Here is a 14,828-nt window from a genome sequence, read left to right on the forward strand (position 1 = left end):
TCACTCTGTTTCTCATTCTTTGTCTCTCTTTGTTTCTCATTCCCCCTCCCCCTCTGTTTCTCACAACTCTCTCTCTCTCTCTGATTCTCATTCCCCCCTCTCTCTCTGTTTCTCATTCCCCCCCCTCTCTCTCTCTCTCTCTGTTTCTCATTCCCCCTCTCTCTCTCTGTGTTTCTTATTTCTGCTCTCTCTCCCTATTTCTCATTCCCTAACTCTGTCTCACTGTTTCTCATTCTCTGTCTCTCTCTGTTTCTCATCCCTCCTCCCTGTTTCTCATTCACTCTCTCCGTTTCTCTTTCACACTCTCTCTCTGCCTCACTCTCTGTTTCTAATTCTCTCCCTCTCTCTGTTTCTCTTTCATTCTCTCTTTCTCATTACCACCTCTCTCTCTCTGTTTCTTATTTACTCCCTCTCTCTGTTTCTCATTCACCTATTCCTCTCTCTGTTTCTCATTCCTGCTCTCTCTGTTTTTCATTCTCTGTCTCTCTGTTTCTCATTCACTCTCTCTGCCTCTCTCTCTCTGTTTCTCATTCTCTCTGTTTCGCATTCCCTCTCTCTGTATCTCATTCTTGCTCTGTTTTTCACCTTCTGATTCTCATTCACTCTCTGTTTCTCATTCACTCTTTCTGCCTCTCTCTGTTTCTCATTCACTCTCTCTGCTTCTCATTCACCCCTCTCTGTTTCTCATTCACTCTCTCTCTCTGATTCTCCTTCCCCCTGCTCTCTCGCTGTTTCTCATTCTCACTCTCTGATTCCCATTCTCTCTCTCTGTTTCTCATTCCCCATCTCTCTCTCTGTTTCTCATTCTCTCTCTGTTTCTCATTCCCCCTCTCCTTCCCTTTCTCATTCCCCCTCTCCTTCCCTGTTTCTCATTCCCCCTCTCCCTGTCCCACATTCCCTCTTTCTCCCTGTTTCTCAATCTCCCCTCTCCCTCTCTGTTTTTCATTCCCTCTTGCTGTCTTTCTCTCTCTCTCTCTGATTCTCATTCCTTCTCTCTCTGCTTCTCATTCACTCTCTCTGTTTCTCATTCTCTCTCTTTTTTTCTCATTCCATCTCTCTCTTTTTCTCATTCTCTATCTCTCTCTCTGTTTCTCATTCCCCCTCTCCTTCTCTGTTTCTCAAACCCCCCTCTCCCTCTCTCTGTTTCTCATTCACTCTCTCTGTTTCCCATTCTCTCGCTCTCTCTGATTCTCATTCCACCCTCTCTCTCCGTTTCTCATTCTCTCTTTCTGTTTCTTATTCCCTCGCTCTCTGTTTCTCATTCCCTCTCTGTCTCTCTCTCTCTGATTCTCATTCCCCTCTCCTTCTCACTGCTGCTCATAAACTCACTCACTCTGATTCCCATTCCCCCTGCTCTCTCTCGCTTTCTCATTTGCTCTCTCTGATTCTCATTCCTGTCTCTTTCTCTCTTTTTCTCAATTCCTCTCTATCTCTCTGTTTCTCCTTCCCTCTCTGTCTCTCTTTGTCTGATTCTCATTCCACCCCTCTCTCTGTTTCTCATTCCCTCTCCTTCTTTTTCTCATTCCCCCTCTCCCTCTCTCTGTTTCTCATCACTCTCTCCCTGTTTCTCATTCCCGCTCTCCCTCTTTTGCTCACCACCCTCTCTCTCTGTTTCTCATTCGCTCTCTCTCAGTCTCATTCCCCCTGCTCTCTCTCTCTTTCTTATTCCCTCTCTCTTTCTCTCTGTTTCTCAATCCCTATATCTCTCTCTGTTTCTTATTCAGTCTTGCTGTCTCTCTCGCTTTCTCGTTTCCTCTCTTTCTCATTAGCTCTCTGATTCTCTCTGTTCTTTATTCCCTCTTTCTGCCTCTATCTCTCTGTTTCTCATTCCCTCTCTGTCTCTCTCTAATTCTCATTCCTTCTCTCTGTCTCTCTCTCTCTGATTCTCATTCCTTCTCTCTCTCTCCCCATTTCTCATTCCCTAACTCTGTCTCACTCTGTTTCTCATTCTCTGTCTCTCTTCATTTCTCATTCCACCTCCCCCTCTCTGTTGCTCACAACTCTCTCTCTCTCTGATTCTCATTACCCTCTCTCTCTGTTTCTCATTCCACTCTCTCTCTCTCTGTTTCTCATTCCTCTCTCTGCCTCTCCCTCTCTGTTTCTCATTCCCTCCCCCTCGGTTTCTCATTGCCTCGCTGTCTCTCTCTCGATGATTCTCATTCCCCCACTTCCTCTCTCTGTTGCTCATCTCCCTCTCTGTTTCTCATTCACTCTCTCTCTCTCTAACTCCTTCCCCTCTCTATCTCTCTGTTTTTCATTCTCTCTCTCTCTCTCTGTTTCTCATTCCCTCTTGTTGTCTCTCTCTCTCTTTCTCATTTCCTCTCTCTGCCTGTCTCTGCTTCTCATTCCCTCTCTCTGTCTCTCTCTCTGATTCTCATTCCTTCTCTCTGTCTCTCTCTCTGATTCTCATTCCTTCTCTCTCCCACCCTATTTCTCATTCCCTAACTCTGTCTCACTCTGTTTCTCATTCCCTTTCTCCCTGTTTCTCATTCCCTCTCTCTCTGTTTCTCATTCCACTCTCTCTCTCTCTGTTTCTCATTCCTCTCTCTGCCTCTCCCTCTCTGTTTCTCATTTCCTCCCCCTCTCGGTTTCTCATTCCCTCGCTGTCTCTCTCTCGATGATTCTCATTCCCCCTCTTCCTCTCTCTGTTGCTCATCTCTCTCTCTCTCTGTTTCTCATTCACTCTCTCTCTATCTCTCTGACTCCTTCCCCCCTCTCTATTTTTCATTCACTCTCTCTCTGATTCTCATTCCCTCGCTCTCTCAGTTTCTCATTCTCTCTCTCAGTTTCTCATTCCCCCTCTCTCTCTTTCTCAGTCCCCCTCTCTCTCTTTCTCATTCTCTGTTTCTCATTCCCTCTTCCTCTCTCTGTTGCTCATCTCACTCTCTGTTTCTCATTCACTCTCTCTCTCTCTAACTCCTTCCCCTCTCTATCTCTCTGTTTTTCATTCTCTCTCTCCCTCTGCTTCTCATTCCCTCTCTCTGTCTCTCTCTCTGATTCTCATTCCTTCTCTCTGTCTCTCTCTCTGATTCTCATTCCTTCTCTCTCCCACCCTATTTCTCATTCCCTAACTCTGTCTCACTCTGTTTCTCATTCCCTTTCTCCCTCTGTTTCTCATTCCGTCTCTCTCTGTTTCTCATTCCGTCTCTCTCTCTGTTTCTCATTCCGTCTCTCTCTCTGTTTCTCATTCCCTCTCTCTCTGTTTCTCATTCCCTCTCTCTCTGTTTCTCTTTCCGTCTCTGTTTCTTATTCCCTTTCTCTGTTTCTCATTCCCTCTCTCTGTTTCTCATTCCCCCCCTCTCTCTCTGTGTTTCTCATTCCTTCTCTCTCTCTCCCTATTTCTCATTCCCTAACTCTGTCTCACTCTGTTGCTCATTCTCTGTCTCTCTTTGTTTCTCATTCCCCCTCCCCCTCTCTGTTTCTCACAACTCTCTCTCTCTCTCTGATTCTCATTACCCTCTCTCTGTGTTTTTCATTCCCCCCCTCTCTCTCTCTCTGTTTCTCATTCCTCTCTCTGCCTCTCCCTCTCTGTTTCTCATTCCCTTCCCCTCTCGGTTTATCATTCCCTCGCTGTCTCTCTCTCTATGATTCTCATTCCCCCACTTCCTCTCTCTGTTGCTCATCTCCCTCTCTCTGTTTCTCATTCACTCTCTCTCTCTCTAACTCCTTCCCCTCTCTATCTCTCTGTTTTTCATTCTCTCTCTCTGTTTCTCATTCCCTCTCTCTGACTGTCTCTGCTTCTCATTCCCTCTCTGTCTCTCTCTCTCTGATTCTCATTCCTTATCTCTGTCTCTCTCTCTGATTCTCATTCCTTCTCTCTCCCTCACTATTTCTCATTCCCTAACTCTGTCTCACTCTGTTTCTCATTCCCTTTCTCCCTCTGTTTCTCATTCCGTCTCTCTCTGTTTCTCATTCCGTCTCTCTCTGTTTCTCATTCCGTCTCTCCCTCTGTTTCTCTTTCCCTCCTCTCTCTCTGTTTCTCATTCCCTCTCTCTCTGTTTCTCTTCCCCTCTCTCTCTGTTTCTCTTCCCCTCTCTCTCTGTTTCTCTTTCCCTCCTCTCTCTCTGTTTCTCATTCCCTCTCTGTTTCTCTCTCATTCCCTCTCTCTGTTTCTCATTCCCCCTCTCTCTCTGTTTCTCATTCCCCCCTCTCTCTCTGTTTCTCATTCCCCTCTCTGTTTCTCATTCCCCTCTCTGTTTCTCATTCCCCTCTCTGTTTCTCTTTCTGTCTCTGTTTCTCATTCCCTTTCTCTGTTTCTCATTCCCCCTCTCTCTCTCTGTTTCTCATTCCCCCTCTCTCTCCCTATTTCTCATTCCCTAACTCTGTCTCACTCTGTTGCTCATTCTCTGTCTCTCATTCCCCCTCCCCCTCTCTGTTGCTCACAACTCTCTCTCTCTCTGATTCTCATTACCCTCTCTCTGTGTTTCTCATTCCCCCCTCTCTCTCTCTCTCTGTTTCTCATTCCTCTCTCTGCCTCTCCCTCTCTGTTTCTCATTCCCTCCCCCTCTCGGTTTCTCATTCCCTCGCTGTCTCTCTCTCTCTCTGTTTCTCTTTCTGTCTCTGTTTCTCATTCCCTTTCTCTGTTTCTCATTCCCCCTCTCTCTCTCTGTTTCTCATTCCCCCTCTCTCTCTGTTTCTCATTCCCCCCTCTCTCTCTGTTTCTCATTCCCCTCTCTCTCTCTGTTTCTCATTCCCCTCTCTGTTTCTCTTTCTGTCTCTGTTTCTTATTCCCTTTCTCTGTTTCTCATTCCCCCCTCTCTCTCTCTGTTTCTCATTCCCTTTCTCTCTCTCTCTGTTTCTCATTCCCTTTCTCTCTCTGTGTTTCTCATTCCCTTTCTCTCTCTCTCTGTTTCTCATTACCCCTCTCTCTCTCTGTTTCTCATTCCCTCTCTCTCTCTCTCTGTTTCTCATTCCCTTTCTCTCTCTCTGTTTCTCATTCCCCCTCTCTCTCTCTCTGTGTTTCTCATCCCCTTTCTCTCTCTCTCTGTTTCTCATCCCCTTTCTCTCTCTCTCTGTTTCTCATTCCCCCTCTCTCTCTCTCTCTGTGTTTCTCATTCCCTTTCTCTCTCTCTCTGTTTCTCATTCCCCCTCTCCCTCTCTCTCTGTGTTTCTCATCCCCTTTCTCTCTCTCTCTGTTTCTCATCCCCTTTCTCTCTCTCTCTGTTTCTCATTCCCCCTCTCTCTCTCTCTCTGTTTCTCATTCCCCCTCTCTCTCTCTGTTTCTCATTCCCCCCCTCTCTCTCTCTCTGTTTCTCATTCCCTTTCTCTCTCTCTCTGTTTCTCATTCCCCCTCTCTCTCTCTCTGTGTTTCTCATCCCCTTTCTCTCTCTCTCTGTTTCTCATCCCCTTTCTCTCTCTCTCTGTTTCTCATTCCCCCTCTCTCTCTCTGTTTCTCATTCCCCTTCTCTCTCTCTGTTTCTCATTCCCTTTCTCTCTCTGTTTCTCATTCCCCTTCTCTCTCTCTGTTTCTCATTCCCTTTCTCTCTCTGTTTCTCATTCCCCTCTCTCTCTCTCTCTGTTTCTCATTCCCTTTCTCTCTCTCTCTCTGTTTCTCATTCTCTCTCTCTGTTTCTCATTCCCCCTCTCTCTCTCTGTGTTTCTCATTCCCTTTCTCTCTCTCTCTGTTTCTCATCCCCTTTCTCTCTCTCTCTGTTTCTCATTCCCCCCTCTCTCTGTTTCTCATTCCCTTTCTCTCTCTCTCTGTTTCTCATTCCCTTTCTCTCTCTCTGTTTCTCATTCTCTCTCTCTGTTTCTCATTCCCCCCCTCTCTCTCTCTGTTTCTCATTCCCTTTCTCTCTCTCTCTGTTTCTCATTCCCCCTCTCTCTCTGTGTTTCTCATCCCCTTTCTCTCTCTCTGTGTTTCTCATCCCCTTTCTCTCTCTCTCTGTTTCTCATCCCCTTTCTCTCTCTCTCTGTTTCTCATCCCCTTTCTCTCTCTCTCTGTTTCTCATTCCCCCTCTCTCTCTCTGTTTCTCATTCCCTTTCTCTCTCTCTCTGTTTCTCATTCCCCCTCTCTCTCTCTGTTTCTCATCCCCTTTCTCTCTCTCTCTGTTTCTCATCCCCTTTCTCTCTCTCTCTGTTTCTCATCCCCTTTCTCTCTCTCTCTCTGTTTCTCATTCCCTTTCTCTCTCTCTCTCTGTTTCTCATTCCCTTTCTCTCTCTCTCTGTTTCTCATCCCCTTTCTCTCTCTCTCTGTTTCTCATTCCCCCTCTCTCTCTCTCTGTGTTTCTCATCCCCTTTCTCTCTCTCTGTGTTTCTCATCCCCTTTCTCTCTCTCTCTGTTTCTCATTCCCCCTCTCTCTCTCTCTGTTTCTCATCCCCTTTCTCTCTCTCTCTCTGTTTCTCATTCCCCCTCTCTCTCTGTTTCTCATCCCCCCTCTCTCTCTCTGTTTCTCACCCCTTTTCTCTCTCTCTGTTTCTCATCCCCTTTCTCTCTCTCTCTCTGTTTCTCATTCCCCCTCTCTCTCTGTTTCTCATCCCCCTCTCTCTCTCTGTTTCTCATCCCTTTTCTCTCTCTCTGTTTCTCATCCCCCCTCTCTCTCTCTGTTTCTCATCCCTTTTCTCTCTCTCTGTTTCTCATCCCCTTTCTCTCTCTCTGTTTCTCATCCCCCCTCTCTCTCTCTGTTTCTCATCCCTTTTCTCTCTCTCTGTTTCTCATCCCCTTTCTCTCTCTCTCTCTGTTTCTCATTCCCCCTCTCTCTCTGTTTCTCATTCCCCCTCTCTCTCTGTTTCTCATCCCCCCTCTCTCTCTCTGTTTCTCATCCCCCCTCTCTCTCTCTGTTTCTCATTCTCTCTCTCCTGCTCCTGTCTGCCAGCACTCCGCGCATGCGCTCCAGGTCGCTCTCCCCCTGCAATATGGCGGCCGGGGCTCTGTGGGTGAAAAGCCTGAGTCAGGACCCTGTCTCCTGAGCGCCGCCTCCTTCCTCGCCGCCATGGCCGAGCCCAACTCCGAGCCTTCGCTGCCTCAGGAACTGGATGGTGAGTAAACTTCCAGTTGCCGCTCGTTAAAACAGCGCGACTCTGAGGCCCCGCTTGCAGCTCCGGCCCGGCTCAGCCACCCACCCGCCGGCAGGGGTGGCCGGGGAGCGGTGTGGGACAGCGGCGGGCTCGCTCTCCCTCTCCATCCCGCCCCCAACCCCGCCACCGGTGTGCGCCCTGTAAAGGGCCGGACCGCCGCCTGTGTTGCTGCCCAGTGTAATCAATCTGTTTCCCGTGTCTAGAGCCTCCACCCATACCCCCGGCTCTCACAATGGATCCCCCCTACCCCAACACATCCCCCCCACCCCACCACCCCACCACCCCATACCCCCTTAAACCCCCCCGACCCCCCATCCCTCACCAAACCCTCCATCCCTCACCAAACCCCCCCCCCTGACCCCCCATCCCTCACCAAACCCCCCCCCCTGACCCCCCATCCCTCACCAAACCCCCCCCCGACCCCCCATCCCTCACCAAACCCCCCCCTGACCCCCCATCCCTCACCAAACCCCCCCCCCGACCCCCCATCCCTCACCAAACACCCCACCGACCCCCCATCCCTCACCAAACCCCCCACCGACCCCCATCCCTCACCAAACCCCCCCCCGACCCCCCATCCCTCACCAAACCCCCCCCCGACCCCCCATCCCTCACCAAACCCCCCCCCGACCCCCCATCCCTCACCAAACCCCCCCCCCGACCCCCCATCCCTCACCAAACCCCCCCCCGACCCCCCATCCCTCACCAAACTCCCCCCCCCGACCCCCCCATCCCTCACCAAACCCCCCCCCCCACGACACCTATCCCTCACCAAACCCCCATCCCTCACCCACACCCTCCCAAACCCCACATACCCCCAAACCCTTGAGTTTCTCAGTCAGTGGGCAACCCACCCCACCCCCATACATACATACATGCATAACACTTGCACACACAGTCGGCAACCTGTTTTCAGTTCCCAGAGCCTTCCAGACCCCAAACAGTGGACAATCTGCTCCATGTCAGTGCCCATATCTCCACCCACCCTCACTTACTCACTTGTTCTCCTGGGCACTCAACAAATGGTCTTCCACTCTTCATTATGTGTCAGTTATTTTTCTTAATTATGCTTCTGTGTTTTGCTGACTCTAGCCATTATTGAACAGTGCACAACAATGTACAATTTATGCTTCAGCCTGTTAATCTGGCAGTTGACTTTGTGTGATGTGGCACTGCCAGCATGTTTGGCTGCGCTGGTTTCGTGGTGTGTTGTAAACAAGCTGGGGGTGTGAGTTCCCTTTTTTTCTGGAGTTGAGGTTTAAGGCCCAGTACTCTTTGTTAACCCTGGTCCATGTAACATGCATCCTGTAGGTTAGAGATAGGTGAAGTGTAAAAGAAGTTGAGAGGAGGAATGACTGGTGGTGGCCCAGTACTGAAATTGCATAAGCTGGTATTTACATAAAAGCCAACTGTCCCTTCACATGTGATTCTAATCTAGTAGAAAACCAAATGGCTGGGTGTTAATGTGGATAATGTTGCAGTGTTTCGTAGCACAAAACAACTCTGCAGGAGTATGTTAACCTAGTTCAGGCTTTGTGACAAAGGTTATTTTGTGCAGAATGTGCCAGGCACAGTACTGTTTTACAATCTGCTCTTAATCTAGAGACACTTGCTTTAAATTATCTGCTAATTTGAATGTTTCCAAGCATGGAAATTTGCTTTATTTAAACTGGTTGGTTACTCAAATTTTTTTTTTAAAAACAATGTCTTGTGAATTGAGGCAAACTGCTGCCCGGCCACCCCGAGGCACTCCAAATTGCTACCCTCCTTTTTTGCTGTTGTTAGGAACCCGAAGCTGCTCCTGTATATTGTGAATGAATAGAACTGGACTGTTCTACCTTTTTTTGTCTAAATGTTGACAATGAGTGTTTGTGGAATGGCGAAGTTATTGATTGTGGCAGAGACCATGTTAAACATTTAAGAATAGGTTAGATAGGTGATTGAAAGAGAACAAAGAAATGTTGTAAGAGTGGGCACAAGGGGGTTGGGACTGCTGCTGTTGTGGAGGACAGTTTTCACATGTACGCTGATGACACCCAGCTGTACCTCATCACCATGTCTCTTGACTCCTCCACAGTTGCTAAATTATCAGACTGTTTATCTAACATCCACTGCATGAGCAGAAATTTCTTCCAATTAAATATTGGGAAGACTGAAGCCGTTTTTTTCAGTCCAGCTCCAAACTCTGTTCCTAAACTACTAACTCCATCCCCCTCTCTGGCAACTGTTTGAACCTGAAACAGACTGTTCACAACCTCGATGTCATATTTGGCCCCGAGATGAATTTTGGACACATTCGGGCGATCTCTCCGACTGCCTGTTTCTACCCCTGTAACATAGTCCAACTTCACCTCTGCCTTAACTGATCTACTAAAACCCTCATTCATGCCTTTGTTACATTTGGACTAGATTCCAAGACTCTCCTGGTTGGTCTCCCACATTCTACCCTCCATAAACTTGAGGTCATCCAAAACTCTGGAGTCTGTGTCCTCACTTGCACCAAGTCCCATTCACCTCTTACGCCTGTGCTCACTGACCTACAGTGGCTCTCAGTCAAGCAATGTCTTGATTTTAAAATTCTCATCATTGTTTTCAAATCTCCCTGTGGCCTTGCCCTCCCTATCTCTATATTTTCCTCCAGCCCACAACCCTCCAATATCTGTGCTTATCTACTTCTAGCCTCTGAACATCCTTAATTTTAATCACTCCACCATTCGTGGCTGTGCCTTTAGTTGCTTAGACCCTATGCTCTGGAATTCCCTCCCTCAAGCACTCCGCCTCTTTATTTTGCTTTCCTCCTTTAAGACACTCCTTAAAACCTACCTCTTTAATTAAACTTTTTGTTATCTGACCTAATATCTCCTTATGTGGCTCCGCATCATTTTATTTTATAATGCTCCTGTGAAGCACCCTTGGGATTACATTAAAGGTGTTATATAAATAAGTTACTGTTGGATAAGGTGATGACAGTGGTTGTGCTGAGCAGCCTGTTTTCATGTGTAGTTTATATATCTCTCTAACAGTATGCAGTCAGGAGCTGGTAGTTTGTTGTGTTTGCTTTTCATTTCCTGAGATGGTATAGTGTTAGGGAGTCTCTGTGATATTGATTTGTCAGTTCTAATTACAATTCTGGCTTTTTGAAAATTTTCCTCCCTTGAGCATAGTTTTTTTTATTTGTTCATGGGATGTGGGCGTCGCTGGCAAGACCAGCATTTGTTGCCCATCCCTAATTGCCCTTGAGAAGGTGGCGGTGAGCGGCTGCCTTAAACCGCTGCACTCCTTGGGATGTAGGTACACCCACAGTGCTGTTAGGGAGTTCCAGGGTTTTGACCCAGCGACAGTGAAGGAACAGTGATATAGTTTCAAATCAGGATGGTGTGTGGCTTGGAGGGGAACTTGCAGGTGGTGGTGTTCCCATGCCTCTGCTGCCCTTGTCCTTCGAGGTGGTAGAGGCCGTGGGTTTGGAAGGTACTGTTGAAGGAGCCTTGGTGAGTTGCTGCAGTGCATCTTGTATATGGTACACACTAATGCCACTGTATGTCGGTGGAGTGAATGTTGATGGGGGTGGATGGGGTGCCAATCAAGCGGGCTGCTTTGTCCTGGATGGTATTGAGCTTCTTGAGTATTGTTGGAGCCGCACCCGTCCAGGCAAGTGGAGAGTATTCCATCACACTCCTGACTTGCGCCTTGTAGATAGTGGACAGGCATTGGGGAGACAGGTTGTGAGTTACTTGCTGCAGAATTCTCAGTCTCTGACCTGCTGTTGTCGCCACAGCACTTATGTGGCTGGTCCAGTTAAGCTTCTGGTCAATGGTAACCCCCAGGTTGTTAGTGGCAGGTTCAGCGATGGTAATGCCGTTGAATGTCAAGGGAGATGGTTAGATTCTCTCTTGTTTGAGATGGTCATTGCTTGCCATTTATCAACCCAAGTCTGGATATTGTCTTGGTCTTGCTGCATTTGGATATGGGCTGCTTCGGTATCTGAGGAGTTGTGAATGGTGCTGAACATTGTGTGAACGTCCCCACTTCTGACCTTCTGATTGAAGGAAGGTCATTGATGAAGCAGCTGAAGATGGTTGGGCCTGGGACACTACCCTGAGGAACTCCTGAAGTGATATCCTGGAGCTCAGATGATTGACCTCGAACAACCACAACCATCTTCCTTTGTGCTAGGTACAACTCCAACCAGCAGAGAGTTTACCCCCTGATTCCCGCTGACTCCAGTTTTGCTAGGGGCCCTTGATGCCATACTCAGTCAAATGCTGCCTTGATGCCAAGGGCAGTCACTCTCACCTCACCTCTTGAGTTCAGCTCTTTTGTCCATGTTTGAACCAAGGCTGTAATGAGGTCAGGAGCTGAGTGAAATAAAAACAAGAAATGCTGGAATCGCTGAGTGGCCCTGGCGGAACCCAAACTGAGCGTCTTTGAGCAGGTTATTGCTGAGCAAGTGCTGCTTGATAGCATTGTTGATGACACCTTCCATCACTTTACTGATGATCAAGAGTAGACTGATAGGGCAGTAATTCGTCGGGTTGGATTTGTGCACAGGATATACCTGGGCAATTTTCCACATTGCCGGGTAGATGTCAGTGTTGTAGCTGTACTGGAACAGCTTGGCTAGGGCCGCAGCTAGTTCTTCAGTACTATTGTCGGAATGTTGTCAGGGCTCATAGCCTTTGTAGTATTCTGTGCCTTCAGCCATTTCTTGATATCACGTGGAGTGAATCGGATTAGCTGAAGACTGGCATCTGGGGACCTCAGGAGGAGGCTAAGATGGATCATCCACTTGGCACTTCTGGCTGAAGATGGATGCAAATGCTTCCACGTTGTCTTTTGCACTGATGTGCTGGGCTCCCCACATCATTGAGGATGGGGATATTTGTGGAGCCTCCTCCTTCTGTCATTTGTTTAATTGTCTGCCACCGTTCACGACTGGATGTGGCAGGACTGCACAGCTTAGATCTGATCCTTTGGTTGTGGATCGCTTAGCTCTGTCTATTCCATGCTGCTTCCGCTGTTTGGCATGCCAGTAGTCCTGTGTTGTAGCTTCACCAGGCTGATACCTCTTTTTTTTTTTAGGAATGCCTGGTGCTGCTCCTGGCATGCCCTCCAGCACTCTTCACTGAACCAGGGTTGGTTCCCTGCCTTGATGGTAATGGTAGAGTGGGGGAATATGCCGGGCCCTGAGGTTACAAATGTGGTTGAGTACAATTCTGCTGCTGCTTGATGACGCCCAGTTTTGACTTGCTGGATCTGTTCGAAATCTGTCCCATGTAGCACGGTGGTTGTGCCACACAACACGATTGTGGATACCCTCAATGTGAAGACGGGATGTCGTCTCCACAAGGACTGTGCGGTGGTATCTCTTACCAGTACTGTCGTGGGCAGATGCATCTGCAACAGGTAGATTGGTGAGGACGAGGTCAAGTAGATTTTTCCCTTTTGTTGGTTCCCTCACCACCTGCCGCAGACCCAGTCTAACAGCTATGTCCTTAGGATTCGGCCAGCTTGGTTAGTAGTGGTGCTACCAAGCTACTTTTGGTGATGGACATTGAAGTCCCTCATGCAGATTACATTTTGCGCCCTTGCTACCCTCAGTTGAACAATTGGTGTTCAACTTGGAGAAGCACTGATTTATCAGCCGAAGGGGGATGTGGGGTAGGCGCGGTAGGTGGTAATCAGCAGGAGATTTCCTTACCCATGTTTGACCTGATGCCACGAGACTTCATGGAGTCTGGAGTCAATGTTGAGGATTCCCAGGGCAACACCCTCCTGACTGTATACCACTTTGCTGCCACCTCTGGTGGGGCTGTCCTGCTGGTGGGACAGGACATACCCAGGGATGGTGATGTCTAAAGGCCTGCTACCCGACGGGACCCAACAACGTGTGTCGGGTTCGGGTCGGGTCGCACTTCCGGGTCTGGTGTTCGGGGATGGGTCGGGCCAGATCGGACACGCTCTATCACCACCTCAGTAATGTTAATGTTAATTTAATGTTAATTTACTTTGAAGTCAAAAAAGCGGCGCAGTGGTTAACACCGCAGCCTCACAGCTCCAGTGACCCAGGTTCAGTTCTGGGTACTGCCTGTGCGGAGTTTGCAAGTTCTCTCTGTGACTGCGTGGGTTTCCGCTGGGTGCTCCGGTTTCCTCCCACAGCCAAAGACTTGCAGGTTGGTAGGTAAATTGGCCAGTAAATTGCCCGTAGTGTAGGTAGGTGATAGGAGAATGGTGGGGATGTGGTAGGGAATATGGGATTAATGTAGGGTTAGTATAAAAATGGGTGGTTGTTGGTCGGCACAGACTTGGGCCGAAGGACCTGTTTCAGTGCTGTATCTCTAAATAAAAAAATAATAAAGGTGGTTTTGCTACAGTTATTTTAAGTTTGTGCAGGTAAGGAACAAAGTGAAAAACGGAATGTAGGGTAACTGATGGTCGGGTCGGGCGCGGGAATAAATGGGAGAACTCGGACTGGGTTGGGCTCGGGGTTGGATGGGGTTCTGTCAGAGTCGGGTCTCTTTTGCAGACCCAAGCAGGCCTTTTGTGGTGTCTGGGACATTGTCTGCAAGGTATGATTCTGTGAGTATGACTATGTCAGGCTGTTGCTTGGCTAGTCTGTGGGACAGCTCTCTCAATTTTGGCACAAGCCCCCAGACGTTAGAAAGGAGGACTTTGTAGAGTCGACAGGGCTAGGGTTGCCGTTTCCAGTGCCTAGATCGATGCCGGGTGGTGCGACCGGTTTCATTCCTTTTCTTAGACTTTGTAGTGGTTTGATACAACTGAGTGGCTTGCTAGGACATTTAAGAGTCAACCACATTGTTATGGGTCTGGAGTCACATGTAGACCAAACCGATAAGGATGCCAGATTTCCTTCCCTAAAGGACAGGAGTGAACCAGATGAGATTTTACAACCATTGTCAATGATTTCATGGTCACTACTAGACAAACTTTTAATTCCAGATTTTATTAATTGAATTCAAATTCCACCATCTGCTGTGGTGGGATTCAAAGCCGTGTCTCAAAAGCATTTGCCTGGGGCTCTGGGTTACTAGTCTAATGACATCACCACTTATGCCACTGCCTCCCCATAAAAATTATTGACAGTAATAAATATTAAGAGATATTGGCTTCTGTTTTCTCTTGGGAGAGCCTTGATGGAGTTACCATGCAACCGAACAGGGAAAGAGAGTAAAAATGTAGCTGATATGAAACAATTTTAAAGGCTCCTTCCATTGAGACATACTCCCCCTCATCCCTCACTCCCACCATTAATAGTGATTGCCTCATGTTAATAGAACAACAATGTAGATTTAGGCAAAGGTGGTCTCATGGCTCAGATTTAAATAGAGACCATTTCAACAAAATAAAATAGAACTTGTGTTTATATACTGCAGTTTGCAAACTCAGGATGTCCCAGAGTGCTTTATAACCAATGAAATACTTTTGGAGTGTAAACATTGTAATGTCAGAACTTTGGCAGCTAGTTTATGCACAGTGAGCTGCCACAAAGAGCAACCGCTTGAATTTATCTCACACCTTTAATGTAGTAAAGTGTTCCGAGGTACTTCACAGGAGCATTATCAAACAAATTTAGATACTGAGCCACATAAGGAGACGCTAGGATAGATGACTAAAAACTTGGTCGAAGAGGTAAGGATTGTGTTGAAGGAAGAGAGAGAAGTGGAGAGGTTTAGGTAAGGAATTCCAGAGTTGAGGCGTGGGCAGCTGAAGGTGTGGCTGCCAGTGGTGGAGTGATTAAAATTGGGGATGTAAAAGAGCCCAGAACTGGATTATTGTAGAGATCCTGAAGGCTT

General features: G+C 47.9%; 1 protein-coding gene across 4 annotated transcripts in view; it reads left to right on the top strand.

Annotated features, from left to right (window-relative positions):
• The first annotated feature begins 6,817 nt into the window (after positions 1 to 6,817).
• Positions 6,818 to 14,828, top strand: part of rabep1 (rabaptin, RAB GTPase binding effector protein 1) — a 209,064-nt gene continuing 201,053 nt past the window's right edge. For 3 of the 4 annotated variants that reach the window (XM_068010044.1, XM_068010045.1, XM_068010047.1), the window contains exon 1: positions 6,819 to 6,978. In XM_068010044.1, the coding sequence (XP_067866145.1) occupies positions 6,933 to 6,978 (46 nt within the window). In that variant the 5' untranslated portion in view covers positions 6,819 to 6,932. Of the gene's footprint in view, positions 6,979 to 14,828 lie in introns of all 4 variants that reach the window. The other variant, XM_068010048.1, reaches the window with a different exon arrangement.

This window comes from Heterodontus francisci, chromosome 30, assembly GCF_036365525.1.
Source record: "Heterodontus francisci isolate sHetFra1 chromosome 30, sHetFra1.hap1, whole genome shotgun sequence".
NCBI classification, from domain to species: Eukaryota; Metazoa; Chordata; class Chondrichthyes; order Heterodontiformes; family Heterodontidae; genus Heterodontus; species Heterodontus francisci.